The 21,265-nt window shown below is 39.6% G+C and overlaps 1 protein-coding gene and 2 long non-coding RNA genes across 5 annotated transcripts; 2 read left to right on the top strand and 1 right to left on the bottom strand.

Annotated features, from left to right (window-relative positions):
* Nucleotides 1-204: 204 nt before the first annotated feature.
* On the bottom strand, nucleotides 205-19,923 carry LOC146476542 (carbonic anhydrase 7-like). Of its 3 annotated transcripts, none has more exons than XM_085114412.1 (8): nucleotides 19,794-19,923; nucleotides 8,219-8,294; nucleotides 7,304-7,336; nucleotides 6,250-6,572; nucleotides 5,190-5,282; nucleotides 4,112-4,181; nucleotides 1,694-1,851; nucleotides 205-727 (listed from the first exon to the last, which is right to left on the bottom strand). In XM_085114412.1, the coding sequence occupies exons 2-8, from the start codon at nucleotides 8,280-8,282 to the stop codon at nucleotides 500-502; spliced, it is 969 nt and encodes a 322-aa protein (XP_084970538.1). In that variant the 5' UTR covers nucleotides 8,283-8,294; nucleotides 19,794-19,923; the 3' UTR covers nucleotides 205-499. The 3 variants fall into 3 exon arrangements, with proteins under 3 accessions (XP_084970538.1, XP_084970539.1, XP_084970541.1); XM_085114413.1 differs by lacking the exon at nucleotides 19,794-19,923 and adding an exon at nucleotides 17,251-17,380; XM_085114415.1 differs by lacking the exon at nucleotides 19,794-19,923 and adding an exon at nucleotides 10,756-10,838.
* Nucleotides 4,418-5,928, top strand: LOC146476543 (uncharacterized). The gene is made up of 2 exons (XR_014865596.1): nucleotides 4,418-4,645; nucleotides 5,656-5,928. It is a non-coding gene; the product is annotated as an uncharacterized LOC146476543 (long non-coding RNA).
* A 123-nt stretch (nucleotides 19,924-20,046) lies between the features above and the next one.
* Nucleotides 20,047-21,221, top strand: LOC146476544 (uncharacterized). Its single transcript, XR_014865595.1, has 2 exons — nucleotides 20,047-20,616; nucleotides 20,706-21,221. It is a non-coding gene; the product is annotated as an uncharacterized LOC146476544 (long non-coding RNA).
* Nucleotides 21,222-21,265: the final 44 nt, after the last annotated feature.

Here is a 21,265-nt window from a genome sequence, read left to right on the forward strand (position 1 = left end):
AACTTTCATTTTTATGCAAGTTATGTGAACAAATTTTCTTCTGTTTTGGGATCAGGATGACTTGTGAGGATGGGAAGGCAATTTTAATTCTGGACGTGGTAATCATCGTTGCAAGAAAATGTTAAACGTGAAATAATGGAGCGCCACTGTTTCGTTTCTTCGTGGAAGAGCCCAAGACCTCACTTAAACTAAAGGAAACTGAGATTTATTAAGGTAAACCTTTTTTTAATGTTACTGGACCAAAATCTTAACAAACCAACAAGAAACTAAACAAAAAGTAAATAAAAGGGAGGATCTGTTTTACGTGACAAATTAACACGCATACATTCCTATTCAAAATAGCGGTGTCGATTCCAGACCTTGCGCAGCAAAACCGCCTACTAAAATTCAAACAAGCACCCTCGCAGAACAAAAAACTTGACTTATTAATAAAAGTTGAAGTGAGAGGTCTCTGCGTTTCCCTAAGCAAATGAAATATCGTAAACTCCCAAAACAGACTTTAGAATAACGCAATAAAAGCGAGGCAAACAACATTGACAAAAAACAGGCTGATGACAGCTGATGCGCCAGCTGTAGGGGGTGCTGGGGTGGTACCCTCGGTTGCCTTAATTGTCTTACGGACGTGGAAACTAGCCTTGACCTTTCGATTGTTGAGTGGTTGCACTGGGCGGAAGTTGTCGACGATCGGCTTAGAGTCTTCTTTTTTGAGACTGCGCAGAAGGTCCATCTAGAAAAAACAAAAAAAATTAGGTGAACGAATGCCTACAATAAAGTTACGACAGATTCTTTTTCATCACAAAATTCGGATCGATTCGCCATAGCTATATACCAAACCAGTGAGTAGCAAGTACCCACGAAGAACACTGTCCACCACCTGATATGGTCCTGGATTTTGCGCGCGAGTTTCTTTCCACCTATTACTCAGAATTAAGTGACTCATTGGGGCTGGCTATCCGATGGTTTCGTATAATAGTAAAACAATTTTTCACTTCAGTGCCGCTGAATAGTGGTTCATATTTACGTCTCCGGGAAAAACCCACTACTATCCACCTCCACTTGGGTGAATAATATTAACGAACTGATAATGAGCACAGCAAGGAATAGAGCAGACTACCCCCAAGAAAAAGCGGCTATAAGTTACCCTCAAAGATTGCAAAGAACGGCTAAAAAACTTCAGGGTCGGCGAGCTATCAAGCCAACTGGGAGCTGATGGTTCATAACCTACACTAACTTAGAGTTGACCAGCTCGAGGACAAAAATTAATTTTCTTGTACATTCTTCAAATATTTTTTTTTAGCTAAGACTGGACCTTCTTTCTAGTATTTTTAAGGATTTGTGGCGAAAAATTCTTAAGACCTCATTATTACCAGTTGAGTAAACTAGATTTTTTGCAGTAAATCACCTCAAGACCGGCAGTCGCAAAACAGCGCTGTTGCCGATATCAAGCTACATTTGTACAAGCTGGACATTTTTAATATTCTCGAGTTATTGTTTCAAGTTCCTTTGCTCTTATTCTTAAAACAAACGCAAAAATGAACGTTTTCGAGAAAATTTTGGTCGCGGGTATATTTTGAACTGCGGATGAAAGATCTGTAGTTGTTCATTAGATTTCAATCGATATTTGGACCTGCAAAGAAATTGAGTTCCCTTGTGAACGGTTAGACAAGTTATTCCATGCAGCAGAATCATATACCTGATACTGAGACATTTTGATGGGATCATCGAAAACTGTCCACGTGACTGCCTCATTACATGTGGGAGTGGTGAGAGAACCATCGTACCGGTGGTACTTGGTCTTGTTGGAGGGCAGCAAGTCGTCAAACTTGAAGGCTGGAATGTCTTCCTTTGTGTCTGTGGAAGCCGGTGATCACATTACATGATTACGTTGAAACGGAACTGTACTCGAAAACAAAACTACTTCCCCTGAGATAACTAGATCACTTAAGACTATATCAAGAGGAGAGCACCTGACAGAAAAATGATGGTGTGTCGTTTGGGTAAAGCAGTAGGAAAACCCAGATTTTGTCATTAGGCTTACGATTTTGTGGGTATTAAGGAAGTCGCCTCCTTTTGCTACTGCGCATACGTTCTGCGCATCTCGGTATGGTCCAAGAAACTCTGATGTCTAAGGCCTGTTCCAAACGCCGTGCCACTGCCGTGCCGAACTTAAGTGAATTTGACCCGGCAGTGGTTTCAAACGTGCGCAAAATTCTAAAATATATAAAATATTGAAAACGACAAAATTAACCCAAAATACATCAACATAATTTATGAATTTAGTTTGGCACGGCAATAACACGCCGTTTAAAACCAAGTCGCGCTACTGCCGTGCGGCACGACGGGGCCTGCCGTGCTAAATAGTCGTGCCGAACTTAATTTAGCCTGCCGAACAAAATGGTTTCAAGCGTCGCGCTACTGTCGTGTTTTAGTATTCTTGAATTTAGTTTGGCACGCAGTAGCGCGACGTTTGGAACAGGCCTTACGGTGCCTACAAAGGCGAAGGTATTTTTGCGCGGTCTATGAGTATGCGGAAAAAGACGATCTTAGCGGGGGCTGATGAAATCTAAAAGAAAATTGCGAAAAATGCCATACATCAGGCGCGGATCCAGGAAAAGTGTGACCGCTTTCAGATAATGCGAGTGCTGAAGGTCTAAACCATACAGGGGGATCCGACAGCATGTTCCCCCGGGAAATTTTAAACATTTTAAGTGATGTTTTAAACACGGGCAGCAGTGTTTTTATCGGGATTTAAAACCACGAGGCGCAACCGAGTAGTTTTAGACCCGATAAAGCACGTGCTGCGTCAAAAACATTCCTGGAAAACCGTTTGTCAAGAGAGTTCATAACAATGATACTTTTGTGAACGTTGGAAATTAGCATACGAGAAAAACAGGTTTTTTATTGGGTTTTAAAACCACTACACGTGATGTTTTATCGACCATTTGATAGGTCAATGGGCTTATGAATTATTAATGAGTTTTTGAATTCCTGAAAATTGCGATTTCCTGGGTTTTTAAGTCACTCTGACAAGCGTTTTTCCAATCTGGGCCCAGTTGCTCGAAGCATGGTTAGCGCTAACCCGGGTTAAATACCATGACAACCTATAGGTTTTAATACCTCTTAACCAATGGTTAGCGCTAACCATGCTTCGAGCAACTCAGCCCTGACCGTTTCCCGTAAAATGGTGAAAACCAGTCTGGACACCCGCCTGTATAGTGTTATGTATAATGTAGCGTTTTAAAATAAATGTCGCTTAATTATCTCGGAAAAGCACCTTGTTTTATTTTTGGATTAGAGTAGCCCTTGCTAAGATCTGTTTTTTCCTCATATTTATAAACCGCGCAAAAATACCTCTGTATTAGGTTAGCGCCACAGTAGAATCTCGTTACGAGTACGACTACGAGTTTCTCCAATAAACAACGAGTGCGCGCGCGTGAACCAGTGTCATTTTGGCGGGAAAACGAGATAGCTGTGGTCATTTTACTACGAGTTTTTGTAAGAATCTCGTAGTGGCGAAAACGAGTCCTCGAAACGTAGGTGATCTCGTCTTTTTGGAAACACGAAAGGGCTTAACCATCGTCATTCAAACCAACTGCGTCAAGTTTGTCGTTCATAAAGAGTGAAATGAAACTTTCTGTTATATATCTGTTCTTAGTACTTCGCTAAAAACTCGAAGTCAAATCTCGTAGTCGTACTTGTACTCGTTCTAGAATCTAAAGGTCTCTAGTGGCGGAATCAGGGACTGAGGGGTCGGATTGCCGGTCAGACTTCCCTTTTCTTTGAAAGAAAGAAAATTTGTGCGACACTTTTTTTATCCTCAGATCTTTTCACCCCACCCTCCTCCTCCTCTTGTCTTGCTATCAGCCAACTCCAACTTGTGTCCACCACTGTACTGTTGTTAACTTCCTGCCTCAGTCAGTAATACAAACCCTAACCCTTCAAATTACGTTATTCGCTAAGCCGGCTTTAACAAATGTTGGCGATATCAGATTTAAGGGATCTTCAAAAATGTTATGACGACTTTAATCAGACAAACTTTTAACAGTCGTTTTCAACCACTTTTTCAGTTGGGAATTCTACGTATCTTTAGAGACGACGGGGCAACACTTACCTTTTGAACCGTTTTGAAGCTTACTGGCTATTTTCAAAAATGAGAACGCCGGGTTATCGTTGCCTTCAACCTAGAGCCAAATATTAAAAAAAGGAAACCATTTGTTTACTTTAAACTTGTCTCTACTTATTAATTGCAAGGCGCCTCTTTTTAGTCGAATGTGGTACGAATTGTGTTGTGGGACTGTTGAAGCCCTTGTACTCCTGTTTTCCCGCTTTTTATTTACCCGAAAGAATTAGAAGATAACATTAGCTGTATAAGAGTGGCTAAAAAAACAAGCCCCCCACCCCCCCCTCCCCTGCCACCCAGAACTAACAAAGGATACTAAACACAACTATACTCCTTGTGTATTCAATTCTAGAAAGTCTTACTGGTACTCTCAAATACCCTATCTGCAAACGATGCATCTTCTAACTTCTATTTGGCGTAACCTCTCTCCACAGTCACCTCACATCACCCCCAACAGGCCGGGAGCGATGAGAGGCAGCTGTATCCGCAGACTGCGTCTCACGAAGGACAACTTAGAATTTAAAGGTATCTAATATCAATCGTATGCCAAAAGCAAAATCATTGTACAGACATTCACATTCAACCCTCCGAGTAGCCTGCGAGCAAGCTCTCTTGGGGGTGGGGGGCGGGAGGGGGAAAGAGGAGAGAGCTTGCAACGATGTTTGTTTACATTTGCTATCGTCTCCAGTTTGCGCTGATTGGCCAAATTCTGACAGCTAGGACGGCAGGGAGTATTGGGGGCGGCATTCAAATTCCTGAGACATCGTTGTAAGCTCTCTCCTCTTTCCCCCTCCCGCCCCCCACCCCCAAGAGAGCTTGCTCGCAGGCTACCCTCTGAGTTTCTTTCCACATAACTTTGTACCTTTCATGTACAACTTAAAAAATGCACTTTTTTTAAATGATAGCCTTGAAACCCTAATAATTATCTGTCTATTAGCTTAAGTTTTTTAAAACTTCTTTATTTATTTAAAAACTATTTATATATTTATTTTTTATTTATTAAAAAAAAAAAAAACGTTCCATTGATGGGCACGTTTATTGTCGACGTTAAAAAGCAAGGATATTGTACCTCGATAAACACCCCAAGCACGGCAAGACCATCAGACTTGGTAAGAGCTACAGAGACGTTGGGATATTTGGTGTAGTAGCTGACAAAGTGCAACTGCATAAGAAAGTAAAATTAAAATGCAAAACCCATCCAATGTGGCTCTAACTATTTAGCCTGTGAACAGGCGTCCAAGTGGGGTGTAGGGCAAACACAAAAATCGAGTTCGGAGAGGAAGGCCCCATACCGCGCTTCGCTCGCCCGGCTCGCCGATTTTTCTTTTCGCCCTATACCCCACTTGTGAGCCTGTTCACAGGCTACTGACAATTGGACTTGCGAATAAAAGACAATGGCAGTGTTCACAGTAGAGACGGATTGTCTACCTAAGAAGTTTCACTTATCCCTAATGGATGATCCGTCTAAATGTGAAACCTTGAACGGTTAAAATTTTATACGCATGATCTGTCTGATTTTATCTGTTTTTTTTTAGATGGATTGTGAGGACGAATGATACGTCTGAGAAGAGTGATAGTGGAAACGGATAGCCACCGTCCGTGTTTTGAGAAGTTTCGATTTCACACTAGGACAAGCGTGAAAAAACGGGCAAACTGTCCTGGAAAGTGGAGAAAATATATTAAATTGCACGACAAGCCAAACTGGAGTGAGTTTTGCGCGACGAAGACAGTGCGTTATGCGAAACAAACTGAGCGAAAAGCCAGCAAAAACTAATAACAAACAAAAAAACAAAAACCAGAAACAAAAACAAACAAAGAAATTAACCAATCCCTGTGGAGTGGAAAATGAAAAGTACAGTAGAACACCGTTAATATGGTCACCAATGGGTAAAAAAATGGCCGTATTAACGGCGTGGCTGTATTACTGGGGCATGGTCAAATTTCATGACTTAAGGGCGATGATGACAAAGTATACCGCATTCGCCCTTTCTAAACAACCAGTTCCCTTTAATAAACAATGGGAATGGCCCTTTTGCCGGGCCAAAATAAGATGGGCCGTAAAAACGAGGTGACCGTATTACCAAGGTAGCAGTAAGGCGGGGTTCCAATAAACTACAGGACTCACTCACCTCAGCTGCGTAGCTTTTTCCGTTCATAGTATGCTCCGATCCTTTTGAGTTATCTGATCCCCAATGGAGGTGAAGCTGGATTGTTGTGTAACCGAATACAGGTGTGTCAAGCCCTCCGCCGGTCACGGTGTACTTTTTCTCAGGGAAAGCTACTTTAAGGGCGTGGCCATTGTTGGAAGCAGTAAAATTCAGGTTTAATTTCTTGTCATAGTTTTTAAGGTAAAACTCTTTCAAGCCACTGTCATATGTTTCATCATCGCTTTTAATGTCAATTGGGGATTGCCTCTTTCCATCGGCACAGACGCCTTTCCAATGTTTAGGGCCTGGAAGGAAGAGAAATTAAATGGGAATGTTGGACCTTAATTTCTGTCAAACACGATTTAACTGTCAAAATTCCCACGTGCTTATTGGCTTATGGCCATTGCGTGTAAGGGTTCAGGCAATAAAAGTGATGTTAGATGTAAAAGCTGCTTAATAATAATAATAATAATAATAATAATAATAATAATAATAATAATAATAATGATAATGATAATGATGATAATGATAATGATAATGATAATGATAATGATAATGATAATGATAATGATAATGATAATGATAATGATAATGATAATGATAATGATAATAATAATAATAATAATAATAATAATATTATTATTTTACTAGGGTGACCTCTTCAGCTAAAATGCTGATATTAATAAGGGCCCTGCAAAAAAGAACCTAATACAAAAAGCCTAAAAAGCCTAAATACAGCCACTAACTTTAAAAGTAATTAAAAAGCTTGTGATCTATAGAATTCTAAAATGCGAGTTTTAAAAATCATGACTGAGTTAAGATCCTTCATTTCATTTGGAATATCATTAAAAAGTTTTGTTCCATGAAAGAATTTATCTTAATTTAGAGAACAGATACTCTTCTCAATCAAACCAAATTCTACCTTTGGCCAGTCAAACTAGTGGTTTCAGTGGTTATGGAGCTACACAAGTTACCTTATTTTTTTATTACTGAACATTTGGAAAGATCGAAAAACGAAGGAATTGTTTTAATTTACCATCAGGGCCATCCAGGTCATAGCTCCACTTATCTAACAAAGAGATAAAAGAGACAGGTTATTAGGTTTGCTGGAAACAGAATTTTGCATTTCGAAAAATATTTAAAACAACAACAACAACGCTCCGAGTAAATTCTTTCCCAACCCTCCTCACGATCCGAAGACTTTTACAAAGCGCCTGAGTAGAAGGCATAAGTCTGATGCACGTTACACGATACAAGAATTAACCTGTAAACAAAAGAGTTAAAAAACCTTAGATTTTCTTTGCCAGTTGCTTAACAGTTTATGGTGGAGTGTTTGCACAAGAAAACAAGAACTGTCATATGCTAAACAATCTCACGACGTCCAAATAGCTAGTAAATTCAGCCTTAGAATCACCATAATTTTGTTAATTCGGTAGGGAATTTAGTGGTTAGTGTGGGTATTTCGTTCAGCAAGATTTCACGTCATGTTTAAACGTGACACTCTAGTCTGACCAATCGGCGAGTCCATCCGATTAGTTCGAACTTGAATGTTTGTACTTTAAAATGCACCGAGTGAGTCCCATCCCAACTCTTCTCTATTTCCAAGACCTGCAATCTTTAATTTTGCTGATTAAAACATGATCGAAGAACTGAGATTTCGATACAGCATTTCAGGCTCAAACAACAGTCAATGATCCTTCGACATCCCTCAAAAAATCCCCCACCCTTCAGTGTTCTTCCCGGTTACAAAGTTTCCCTTAAAAATACAAAAATTTCGTCTCTTAAAAGTTCACTCCTTTGCTGCAGATAAAAAGTGATAATAATGATCGCCTCCAGAATTACTGTATAGAGGGAGGCAATTTAAGCAAAATACGACTCTCGGCCACAACACATTTATAACCTTTGAAATCAATAAACATGGTGAAATGAAAAAAGCCCAGTGTATACTTACCACCGCAAAAGGCAAGCGATGCCAAACTGATGCAGAGAAGAGCTACCAAAATAAAGCGAGCCATTTCAATCTATTCCTGAGGAAAAAGTACAAACAAACACGATTTTTCAGAGAGTAAACGAAATGAAAATGACGTGAGATTTGAAATAGTAAAGTTATTGTAACCTGACAGCTGTCTCGAGAATGTTGAAAACTTATTTGATCAGCCACGTTTATCGGCTTGCTACAGTCAATAAATTGCAAAATGTTGATGTTATTAAAAACCTCTCTCTGGAGGAAAAAATGAGTCGAAATGATCAAGTTAAATCATATTTATTGGAAACTAATTATAAGCAAATGCAGAAAATAGTCGAGGAATAATGAAACGTCTTTCTGTCGGCATTTTGGCACTGAAAAAAAAATTAAAATGTAAAGTAGTGTTTACTCACTCAGAGTGAAGTAAGAGTGAAGTACTGGTTTTGCCTTGTATTTAATCTTATCCGAATTGTTTGTTTCGAAACAACCAAGTAGTGCAAACACAGGAGTAAGTCATAATGCAGGCGTTGAGAGCGCTTAAAGCCCGCCCTTGACACTGTATGCATCGTTTTCATTTGCCGGCTGTTATTGGTTACTGGCCAGGCTCCAGTTGTTCAAAGAGCGGATAATTTTATCCGCTGGATAGGTCGCTACCCAGCAGATGAAATGTGTGCAAGATTTTCACGATAGCCCTATAATTTGTGGATAGAGTACAAGCATATGTCAAATTTAAGTATGGGATTGCGTGGAAAACGTACACATGCTCCGCTGGATAGTGACTTATCCAGTGGATAAAGTTATCCGCTCTTTGAACAACTGGGGCCAGGTGTATGAGAGAACTTGGCTTGGTTTGCTACTGTTTTGTCTGTTTTTTTTTTTTTGGCTTCAGCCCATTGTTTGTGGTTTCAGTGGGGCTGAAACTCGATATGTCATCAGCAAGCAGCAGGTGTCGCATCCTGGTTTTGCCCAGTTTTATTCGACATTTTATAAAATTTGTTTTAGAGCGGTGTTGATTGAACGTCGAAAATCGTTTCGCGTTTGCTTTACTACGCTTGCTTTGACTGGTTAGAAAAATTCGTGTGACTTGCTCGGACGCGTTTTCGGCGCCGGGCACCGATTTCACATAGTGGCTTCATTTTGATTGGTTTATTTCGTGTTTGCGCCTGCAGCCTGGTGGTTTCTAGAGGTCACCTCGCCATATATTAAACAATGAATTAATTGTAAATATATTAGGAAAAAGGCAAATACAGTCGAACCTCTTTATTACGGACACCAAGGGGACAGGGATAAGTGTCCGCATTATAGAGGTGTCCGTTTTAGAGAGGAAAGCTTTATATGGATTTCGGTCTCTCAGGGACCAATTAAACTGTCCGTAATAGAGAGGTGTCTGTATTAAAGAGGTGTCCGTAAGGAGAGGTTCCACTGTAAACGTTAAGTTCAAGTTCAATAACGTCTTGGCTTACGCGCAGACGTCTCCAATTTCTTTTTTTGCACTTTTAAGAGGGCAACAAAGGGAATAGAAAATAGGAAACAGGAAACAGGAAACAGGAAATAGAAAATAAGAAATAGGAAATAGGAAATAGGAAATCTTGCACGCAAGCTACCGTCTGCTTCTGGGGGCTATATGAGAACTCCCTGGGCAACGGAGTCTTGGCAGCGCGCACGCGGTTAAGGCGCGTAATTGCCAAAGACAAACCGCAAACCAAATAGAAAAAACGAAAACCACAATGGATGCCAGATCCGAGAATTACCACTTACATTTTTGCTGAAAACTTAAAACCAAATGCTTAAAATTATATATATAGAAAAAGGAAAAACCGCAAACCGCAACAGACGCTAGACGCCAAAACCAAGAAACCAAAAAACCGACCTAAATATGGCCAAAACCGAAAAACCGAAAATCCCAATGCCCTCCTCATGAAACATGGCCAAATTTTTCAAAGAGGCCAATTTTCTCGGAAGTTACTAAAACTAGGAACAGGGAACGGGAAACGGGGAACGAGGAACGGAAGTGACAAAAACTTGGAACAGGGAACGGGGAATGGGGAACGGGGAGCCGGGATCGGGAGTCTGGGAACGAGTGTACAGCGGTAATCCGCATAAGAATGCAAAATAATGCAACTGAAAGAGCGCCTTTAAGGTTTATCTTAGATTTTCTTGGAAGATATTCATTGTGAAGTTTCATAACAGGAATTTAGAATCTAAACGTCAGGAAAGATTAGAAGCTTTTGTGAATAATTTGGGTTATCTTTGATGTGATGGCTCTGATTTTTTTGGGTCAGTATACAAATTCAGAGTGTTTGCGTTTACAACTTTATTAGGGTAAAAAGTTGTGAAAAAAAAAAAAAAAAACCGGATCTGTGAAAAAACAACCGAAAGCTCGCTCAAACTAAAAATAAAGGCAAAATTCCAAACGAGAATCCTTCAAGCAAACTTCTTTGCACGAGAAACATTGCAAAATGGATAGAAATCTCACCCTTTCGTCGAACAGTAAATTAGTTTCAATTTTAGACTTAACTTACCGATTTTCGAAGACTCTAAAACTGGAGGCAGCCAACATTCAAGGCAAAAACTCGAAATTCTATTCTGAAAATTTCTCTCCCAATGACTCAGTTTGAAATCAGAGATTCGATTAACTGGAGGAAATTGAAACATTAGGTATATATTTATAAAACATATTAACCACATCATAATGGTGCATGATCTGTCAACTAATCTCGCGCACGCGTTTAATTGGTGGCGCGAGCAGCCCAGTCACGTGAACAACTAAGCCTTCGAGGGCAGTAGTGTTCCATCAGGATGGACTTTTAAAAGGCTCTTGTTTTTCATTGTAAAAGAGAAAGTAAAAGAGGAATTGTTCTAAATTAATCGCGAACTAAATTGGTCTCTCAAAACGTTTTCGAATACAATTTGGCGTGGCTAAAAAACAAACGTTTCTGGGATTTATTATGAATAGCCATTTGCGAACGTGTGTGGCGGTATGTGTCGGCAAAAATTTTGCGTGCTAACTGAAGAGTGCCTTATTTGTGTTAACTCGATCTGTTACCTCTTCGCTGCTTATCTGCTGATGATGGTTATGATGTTACGCTACACAAACACCTGCATACACAAACTCTGCCAAAACATGCAAATTTCAAAAAGAAAAAAAAAATGATCGTCGAAACAAATGGTAGCAACCTCTGCAGAAACTTTGACTTCGACTTCTCACCCAGGAATGCTGTGCTCCGTGACTTCGCTTAACGCGAGTCGTCTAAGTACACTGCAAACGGCGACCTAGCGAAGCTTCCCTTTCATTTTAGTATTAAGTAAAAATTATTGTTGTTATTATTATTATTATGATTATTATTATAGAATCAAACTGTATCTAGTAGATTTTATTCTTGTAAATAATAAAGTTATCACTCCATTGTTATTATTATTATTATTATTATTATTATTATTATTGAATTCTAATGTGGATCCCCGCTGTGCACTCGTTCCCAGACTCCCGTTCCCCGCTTTAGCAACATCCAATTTCTCGTCCCTGGGCAGACTTTTTGTGAACGTTTTTTTTTTTTATTTTTCCTCTGTGGTTGATTTTTGTGACATAAATTTATATGCGCATGGGTCCAACATTGCGTCGACTATACATATGTCTCATAACTTTGGTAACTTACGATAATTTGAATGTCTCTTATCACCCTTGTTGTCCTTTTGCTATTTCAATGTGATATAGCTTCCTGTCCAATGCACCATCTGTTTTTTAACATACAAGTACTTGCCTGAGGGTAAGTCTAAAAACTGCATTTTTTTAATTACAACTGATAATTTCTGTTTGTCAGTCGACAAGTCTGGATCTCAAAGAAGCCGGTTTGTTTCAAATTTCACAGGACGTTTCAATCTCAGCGTTAGCGATGATGCAGAACTTTAAATAATGAATTTGAAATTTCTTTTGCTCATATGCTATGTGGAAAGAAGTTTAGGATAATTTCAAAGCGATCTTCCATCACTGGTGCTGCATTGGCGCAATTTCAAAATGATGAAAAAACAATAACGATTGAATAAATTGCAACCGCAATGCCATCCCTCCATACGTCACAGCAAGGTTCTGTCTCAACAGGCAACTATTGAAAAGGACGCTTATTACGCGGGATGCCCTGAGGGGGCATACCGTGTCTTAAAACGGGTCGATTTCTTTTTTTACGCGGGATGCCCTGAGGGGGCATACCGTGTCTAAAAACGGGACGATTTCTTTTTCTTCGTCGTAGCTTCAAATCGGTACATTAATTTATTCATTAAACTCACCCCTCTCCTACTCGGGGTGTATTGTTCTGATTGTCTTCAACAGAAGCAGGCCAATCAAAATCCATTCTTGTCGCTTACATCGCGAGGGAGGGGACCCACTCACCCCTACCTGTGTGACGTCAACGCATCATTTGATCTATTTATTAAAAACGGATTAAATTTGGGACCATATTGTTTATAACATGTTCTGGACTCAAGTGTGCCGTTTTCAAACGGAAATTTCACCATTTTGAAGCGGCAAATCGAAAGAATAACTTCTAAGAAGCACTCGAAATTAAAAACGGTAGAAATTGGTGAGTTCATGGCGAAGGAATCGTGCTTTGTTTGACAGTCCTTGACCACGACGCGAGACTAAAAAGAGGTCATTGAGAAGCTTACGTGATCGTAATGGAATTCCACACATTTCCGGTGAAAGTCTGAGTCGCGTAACACAAGGAAAACAACGTAACGCGATCGTCGTGACTCAAACTATTCCATTAGCAAGGATAGTTTTATCAATCGGCGAAACATACAGTTGGAAAAAATGAATCAGCCCCAGCATCACGCGTAATGCCAGTAAAGCAGGCATCTTGTTTTTTTTTTTTTCGTTTTTTTTTTTTTCTTCCTCGTAGCTACAAATCGGTACATTAATTTATTCATTAAACTCACCCCTCTCCTACTCGGGATGTATTGTTCTGATTGTCTTCAACAGAAGCAGGCCAATCAAAATCCATTCTTGTCGCTTATATCGCGAGGGAGGAGACCCACTCACCCTTACCTGTGTGACGTCAATGCATCATTTGATCTATTTATTAAAGACGGATTAACTCGCGCCATATTGTTTTAACATGTTCTGGACTCAAGTGTGCCGTTTTCAAAGGGAAATTTCACCATTTTGAAGCGGTAAATCGAAAGAATAACTTCTAAGAAGCACCCGACACGTAAAACGGTGGAAATTGGTGAGTTCTTAGTGAAGGAATCGTGCTTTGTTTGACAGTCTTAGACCACGACGCGAGACTGAAAAGAGGTCATTGAGAAGCTTACGTTATCGTAATGGAATTTGACAAATTTCCGCTGATAGTCTGAGTCGCGTAACACACGGAAAACAACGTAACGCGATCGTCGTGACTCAAACTATTCCATTAGCAAGGATAGTTTTATCAATCGGCGAAGCATACAGTTGGAATTTCCTACTCGGGATGTATTGTTCTGATTGTCTTTAACAAAGGCAGGCCAATCAAAATCCATTCTTATCGCTAGGGAGGGGACCCACTCACCCTTACCTGTGTGACGTCAACGCATCATTTGATTTCTTCATTAAAACTGCATTAAATTGTGGAGCCATATTGTTAACATGTTCTGGACTCAAGTGTGCCGTTTTCAAACGGAAATTTCACCATTTTGAAGCAGTAAATCGAAAGAATAACTTCTAAGAAGCACTCGACTTCTAAAACGGTGGAAATTGGAGAGTTCCTGGCGAAGGAATCGTGCTTTCTTTGACAGTCTTAGTCCACGACTGCAGACAGAGAAGAGGTCATTGAGAAGCTTACGTTATCGCAATGGAATTCCCGCAATTTCCCTTGAAAACCTGAGTAACGTAACACAAGGGGAACAACGTAACGCGATCGTCGTGACTCAAACTATTCCATTAGCAAGGATAGTTTTATCAATCGGCGAAGCATACAGTTGGAATAAATGAATCAGTCCGGGCATCACGTGTAATGCCAGTATAGCATATTCATTAAACTCACCCCTCTCCTACTCGGGGTGTATTGTTCTGATTGTCTTCAACAAAAGCAGGCCAATCAAAATCCATTCTTGTCGCTTACATCGCGAGGGAGGGGACCCACTCACCCCTACCTGTGTGACGTCAACGCATCATTTGATCTATTTATTAAAAACGGATTAAATTTGGGGCGATATTGTTTATAACATGTTCTGGACTCAAGTGTGCCGTTTTCAAACGGAAATTTCACCATTTTGAAGCGGCAAATCGAAAGAATAACTTCTAAGAAGCACTCGACATTTAAAACGGTAGAAATTGGTGAGTTCATGGCGAAGGAATCGTGCTTTGTTTGACAGTCCTTGACCACGACGCGAGACTAAAAAGAGGTCATTGAGAAGCTTACGTTATCGTAATGGAATTCCACACATTTCCGGTGAAAGTCTGAGTCGCGTAACACAAGGAAAACAACCTAACGCGATCGTCGTGACTCAAACTATTCCATTAGCAAGGATAGTTTTATCAATCGGCGAAGCATACAGTTGGAAAAAATGAATCAGCCCCAGCATCACGCGTAATGCCAGTAAAGCTGGCATCTTGTTTTTTCTTCGTCGTATACACAAATCGGTACATTAATTTATTCATTAAACTCTCCCCTCTCCTACTCGGGATGTATTGTTTTGATTGTCTTCAACAAAAGCAGGCCAATCAAAATCCATTCTTGTCGCTTATATTGCGAGGGAGGGGACCCACTCACCCCTACCTGTGTGACGTCAATGCATCATTTGATATATTTATTAAAGACGGATTAAGTCGCGCCATATTGTTTTAACATGTTCTGGACTCAAGTGTGCCGTTTTCAAAGGGAAATTTCACCATTTTGAAGCGGTAAATCGAAAGAATAACTTCTAAGAAGCACCCGACACGTAAAACGGTGGAAATTGGTGAGTTCTTAGTGAAGGAATCGTGCTTTGTTTGACAGTCTTAGACCACGACGCGAGACTGAAAAGAGGTCATTGAGAAGCTTACGTTATCGTAATGGAATTCCACAAATTTCCGCTGATAGTCTGAGTCGCGTAACACACGGAAAACAACGTAACGCGGTCGTCGTGACTCAAACTATTCCATTAGCAAGGATAGTTTTATCAATCGGCGAAGCATACAGTTGGAATAAATGAATCAGCCCCAGCATCTCGCGTAATGCCAGTATAGCAGGCATCTTGTTCTTATATTTCCGAACACGCAATCACCTGAATCACGAGAATTTCCGGTAAAAATTTCTACAACGAACTGAAAACTACAGACGACAAAACCTCTTAAAAAATTGTCTTTTAGGCTAATATCGGGGACTAACAAAATAATGCGTTATGTGAAAGTCTCAGTTCTGTCAAAAAAACATTTGTCACATGGAAATTTTGTTATGCAACTGATCTGGCACAGTTCGATTTTTGACCTTGCACCGAAAGGAGTCTTTAAAAAATAATCTGTATTTTGAGCTTGGGTACTTTATACAAAGAAAGCGTCACAAATCCGAACAAAATCTCATTATTCGAGACAAGCAAATGTTTGTTGTTGTGTTGAGGGTCAAACTGTTTATGTCGCAACATATTTTAAGTGGCTCTTTTAATATAGACACTAAAACTTCCGTTGCTAAACTAAAGGAAAAAGAAGTTTATATTTCATAGCCGTCTTTTAGACCCACAGTGCGGGAAATTATAGAACCGGCAAAAAATTAGGGCTTAGATGCTTTCAATAATCCCAGAAGTTAAAACCACAATAGTTAGATAAGAGTGACAATTTTTTTTAAAAGCTAAATAAGAGTGATAAATAGTATTGCTTGGTATTTTCCATTTGAATGGTCACACACTCAATTCACGTGTACACGCATGTATCACGATCTCAGTAGACCTTGGTCGGAATGAAAACTGAGAAAAAAAATATGGTCCTTTCTCGTTTTGCTGGAAACAAACATTCTTCTGATCTATGTGTGTCACAGTTTATATAGCTTGCTAATACAAAGCGAGAGGATTATGACAATTATAAAGGATTAATTAAAACTGATCTATTTTTCCACGATGATCAATTGCAGCATTAACTGCATTTCCGTCAGGTCATGCGATCAAATACAATTCGCGCTACAGGCAAAAACGAATCTGCACTCGTTGTGATTTTTTCTCAGTTAAGCCTTTCAAACTCTCCCAGTCAGTCACTTTCAGCTATTTGGACTTCTATTTCTAGCTACAAGTTTACTCAGATATAAAAATGTATTCAGCCCAGATCGAATTGGAATTTAGAAGTGTTGGTTTTTCGAGGAGAGGGGAAAACCGGAGTACCCGGAGAAAAACCTCTCGGAGCAAAGACGAGAACTAACAATGCAATAATGGGTTGATGCTCACTTCACGGGTACCTTTCCTAATTAAAATTCTCGCAAATTTCTCTTTATGACACGGAATAGAAAGCAGTGATTATTCGAGCCAAGTGGTTGATACACCAAAATCCCTTGGTAACAGAATATTCACATTACAGATTAGGGTTTTTGAGCTTTCAGTTGTCCAATTCCGGGCGGAAATCTATCTAACTAATATGATTAGTCAGGGGCACCCAACGACAGTTTTCTCTCAGATCCTTTGAAACGCTATTTTAGGTTATCTGGAGTGCCTTTTAAGCTCTGTAGGTTCATTTTAGGCCGCGCTATAATATTTTTATCAGTTCGGTTATTCTAGGGGAACGTGAATCTTTTCGAAATTACTAAGGCATCTTTGTCCATTTCCCGAAAACCTTTGGGGTTATTTCCTTTCCGAAAATCTTAGCTGACCTTTTTTCGTCACCCGAAACGACATTTTCATCAATCCGAAAACACCAGGTCTTAAATTTCCCATATCACGAAAGTTAGAGGTGAAAATTTCGTTAAGAAAATTGTAGGGGATTAAGGGCCTTCCGAACAGATAATGTACCGAAACGATCTGTTGGGTGCCCCTGATTAGTGCATTATTAGAGCGAGTTATTTTTAAAATAAATAAACAGATCTTACTTGATTCAATTCTGCCCACACCCGGCAAACCAAGACGAAGTAATAAGTACGTCAGTGTACGTCCAGCACGACACTATAACTTCACTTGGGCACCGCAGAAACTGATTGGACTCTCACGGAAACGGACTTTGAGAAAGTCTAGAACCTCGAAAGTTTCGCTAAGACATGCTCAAGGCACACCCCTATCCGAATTACCTTTAATGCATAAAATAGCTTAGCAGTGTTGTAACAGCTTGTGGTCAGTTTAAGTCATAAAACACTCAGAGGTGTTATAAGGATAGCTAGGTGACAAAAAACGTAAAATGAATGGAAGAATTGACTGTATTGGCTCAATACTACAGCTGTTAGCTGTTAGAGGAATTTGTGTGGGACTTATTTAATTCCATTTTCCAAGGTTCTTAGTTTCGCTCAGTCCATTTCTTGTGTCCACGTGTTGACTTGCACGCATGACTATGAACTGCCTGTGATTTTTATCGTAAACATTGTCAAAAATGACCTTTACTTCGCAAACTCGTTCCAGATGAAACTTTGGCGGCGGCTTCTATTTTGATGCGAAAAACCATGAAAGATAGAAAGACAAAGCATTTATATATCGTGATTATATCACATGCACCTTAGGTTTGGGTCTTGGTTTCTTTCTAACATATACCGGCACGCAACCCTATTTCACACCAAAATATATAACTTTCCGTTACGCTTTTTTAGAACTGGCCTCTAAAATTCACATCCTTTTTCAATCCATTTCCCGTTCTCAGACTTTCCAAGACCAAAACAGTTAAATTCTATACCCTATTTCAGACCAAAAAGGGTAAAAAACCACACCCTGTGGCGCCGCACATCCAGCAACACTGGCGCAAAAATCGGATGATCTGCGTGGTGTATCACGATTTGAACACACCGCAGATTGAACTGATTGCGTGTTAAGAAAAGAATCAAAATGATTAGTTTTTTTTTGCTGAGGATTAAAAATTTAGCCTTTGTTTTTACTTTCCATTGTATCCGACAGCCGTGATGAAAGTTTCTTAGTTTAGCATTTTTAAGAACTGCAAAAATTTGACGACATTTGGTAACAGTGTGTCTCGTTGCCTTTGGGTATCCAGTTACAAAAGAATGTGGTCGAAATCTGGGCAAATTTGACTTCACGATTATTATACGAATGCAATCCCAAATTATGAGAGCGGAAGACATACCACAGTGTAGTTCAAAACTACTAAAAAATAAGACACAACCGGAAAAAAGCATCACAGCAACCATTTTTGGGTTCGAAACGGAAACGTATTAAAAACAGGTTCTAAGTTTTACAAAAATTTGAGACACAACCAACGATACGGGGGACAGTTTTTATTAAAATAGCTACATTTTGGGTTTATGTGCTTCAGACTACGTAAGAGTTACTTCGCTTTTTCCTGATACGATTGACTCACAAGGAGTCGAAACGAAACGTGACAGAATTTGTAAAACCTCTTATCCATTGTCATTCTTATGTTCGCCTCATGAGTTATTTTGTGAAAGATTTCTTTCTCTATTCCCCTTGACTCAACGTGATTCATTCCAGCTGTAGATAACATTGACATTTTGACACGCTATGACAGATCTGTATATCTTTACACGCTTAAACTAAAGAAAGAACCTTCTAGGAAAGGAGAGGTAAAGAGCGTATTGATTAAACAGTTTTCACGCGATCGTGGCTCAGCAACATTTAAATATTTAGATCCTGTATCAAAATTCACTTTCCTGTCTTGAATTAAAAATTTTGGGGCTCAACACAAGCAACATCTTTCTTTGTTTGCCAATTGCACGAGGTACTCCCGTTTTAGCTGAAAATTCTGTTGAATAGGTAGAGAGGGTGGGGATATTGCTACTCCCCCAAACAAGCGCTCGGCTTAAACCATTCTGATGTGAAATAGAGTAAAGACTTTTGAACGTACGTCAGGTCTAATTTTCAAAACGTACAATAAAAATCCCATCTTTAAATCTAGCTGAATTTTTGAGCATTCTGCTTATAAGACCGCACCCAAAGTTTCGGAGGAACCCTCCCCTCCCCTCCCCCTCCCTTCCTCCTGAGAAAGACGCGAAAATGTCTGTTTTTTAAAAAATACTCTACTGTTCTCTGGGTAAATATTTGGTTGACAAAATACTTTTGCTACCTTGAGTTGAAACCTAAGTACAGTACGACTCAGCTCGATCTTAATACATTACAATAAAAAGGAAAAACCCTGATCCTATCCTATTGATGCGATTAGGCCTTAATGAGAAGGCGATCTGGATATTTTTAGCAGATTTGTTCTACTTTATGGTTCCCTCTTCCAGAGGCCTCAGTTCAAATAAAGTACGCCAATAGTCTGAACTTAATCGCCCCGCGATATTCATTGGATCGCAAAAGAAACTGACCCATGAGAAGGTTTAGGATAGAACTTCCCGCGCGCAAGAGCTTAAGTGGCTTGTTTATCAACCATCTGAACTGCTGGCTGTGCAGCACATTATTACAGTACACGCAAAAGGGCTTCGCTTTACTAGAAGAAAGGATTCAATCAATGATTTACCTTGCAAATTAGGTTACTGAGGGCGTCACAAGTATCCTTCCTCTCAGCAGATCGAAATGCAACCGTGATACAGCAATCAACCGAGGAAATTGTGTTTCCTCGTGTCAGTTTGTGGATCAAATGACTTTAGGTTTATGAAGTAATTTGAGACACAGTCCAGAGGTTACGTGCCAACTCTATCAGCACTAAACATCTTATGGTTCGAATTGAATAAACAACGTAAACAAACTGACAGGAATGAAATAAAAACAATACAAAAGGTCACGAACTTGGTCAGAAAAAAGAAGTAAATGTTTTTCAATATGAAGCGAGCATAAGACTCCAAAATACTGTATAAACATATTACTGAAGGAAAAGCACCGAGACTCAAAGTACATACACAGCAGTATATAACAAATTAAAAGCAATTTTATTTTCATTTAATTTTTCCACTTTAAAAGCTAATGCAGCGTTAACGTAATTGAAGTTTAACGTTAGATTCTATGAAACATTGTGCTTCTCATAGCCGGTAGTGCATGTGAGGCGAAACGGGGCAGTGGACGCTACATGGACTGGACCGGCTGGAAATAAGGCCCGTCTCTTAATTAGTTAATTTGTTATCTTCCTCTCCTTTTTCTGTTTTTGTTTTTGTTTTCCAAGACTTAAAAATAAAAAGAAAGTTAAATGCGGTGGCCTTGGTTACCGTCACATAAGGCCATTTCTAAAGATTTTGTTACACTACGTTTCATTGTACTAAATCTCGCTAACAAACAAATGCAACTACTGTAGGTCTAATTAAAATAATAAATAAAAAATGAGACAATCCGATAAAATGGTAGCCTGTGTCACAGACGGACTATAACCTCCGGTAATAACCGTTATTACCGGGGGTTATAGTCCGTCTGTGACGCAGGCTACTAAAATGGTGGAAAGAAAAAATGGTAAAACGAGAGATTAGGACATGACTTCAACAAAGATTATGAGACTGTATCTGGGAATCTGACCAATCAAAGAAAATATAATTAATGGCCTAAATGAAGGACTTCAGGCTCAACAAAACCTTGTGATTGATGCCTTGCTCTTGATTGACTACAGCACGTCCCTTGAACCAATCAGAACTCTGCAAAACCTTGTAACTTATGCCAAGCGCGGGAAAACGCTCCTAACCGAAGTTCACTATCGGTTTTGGCCTGCTTCTCATTGGTTAAGGCACGTCGGTCATCACTGATTAAACAAAGTACGAGTTTTTTTTATCTTTTGCCCAAACTTAATACCTAAATTAAGCGCCCTTAGAAGATTCCCTTGTTATTCAGACGCTGCTTTACAACTTTCAGTCGGGGGAACAAGTGCTCTTTACGGCAAACAAGTGAGTCTAAAAAGTTGCCCATTATTGTAATCAAACCGATGAACGAAACGCGAACATCCCGTTGTGTTCCGTTCAGATTCTCAGTTTTCGTCTAAGTTTCATAGAAAGAAAATCGCTACTATCCAAT

The sequence above is a fragment of the Pavona decussata genome, unplaced genomic scaffold, assembly GCF_977016875.1.
Source record: "Pavona decussata unplaced genomic scaffold, jaPavDecu1.1 SCAFFOLD_76, whole genome shotgun sequence".
NCBI lineage: Eukaryota > Metazoa > Cnidaria > Anthozoa > Scleractinia > Agariciidae > Pavona > Pavona decussata.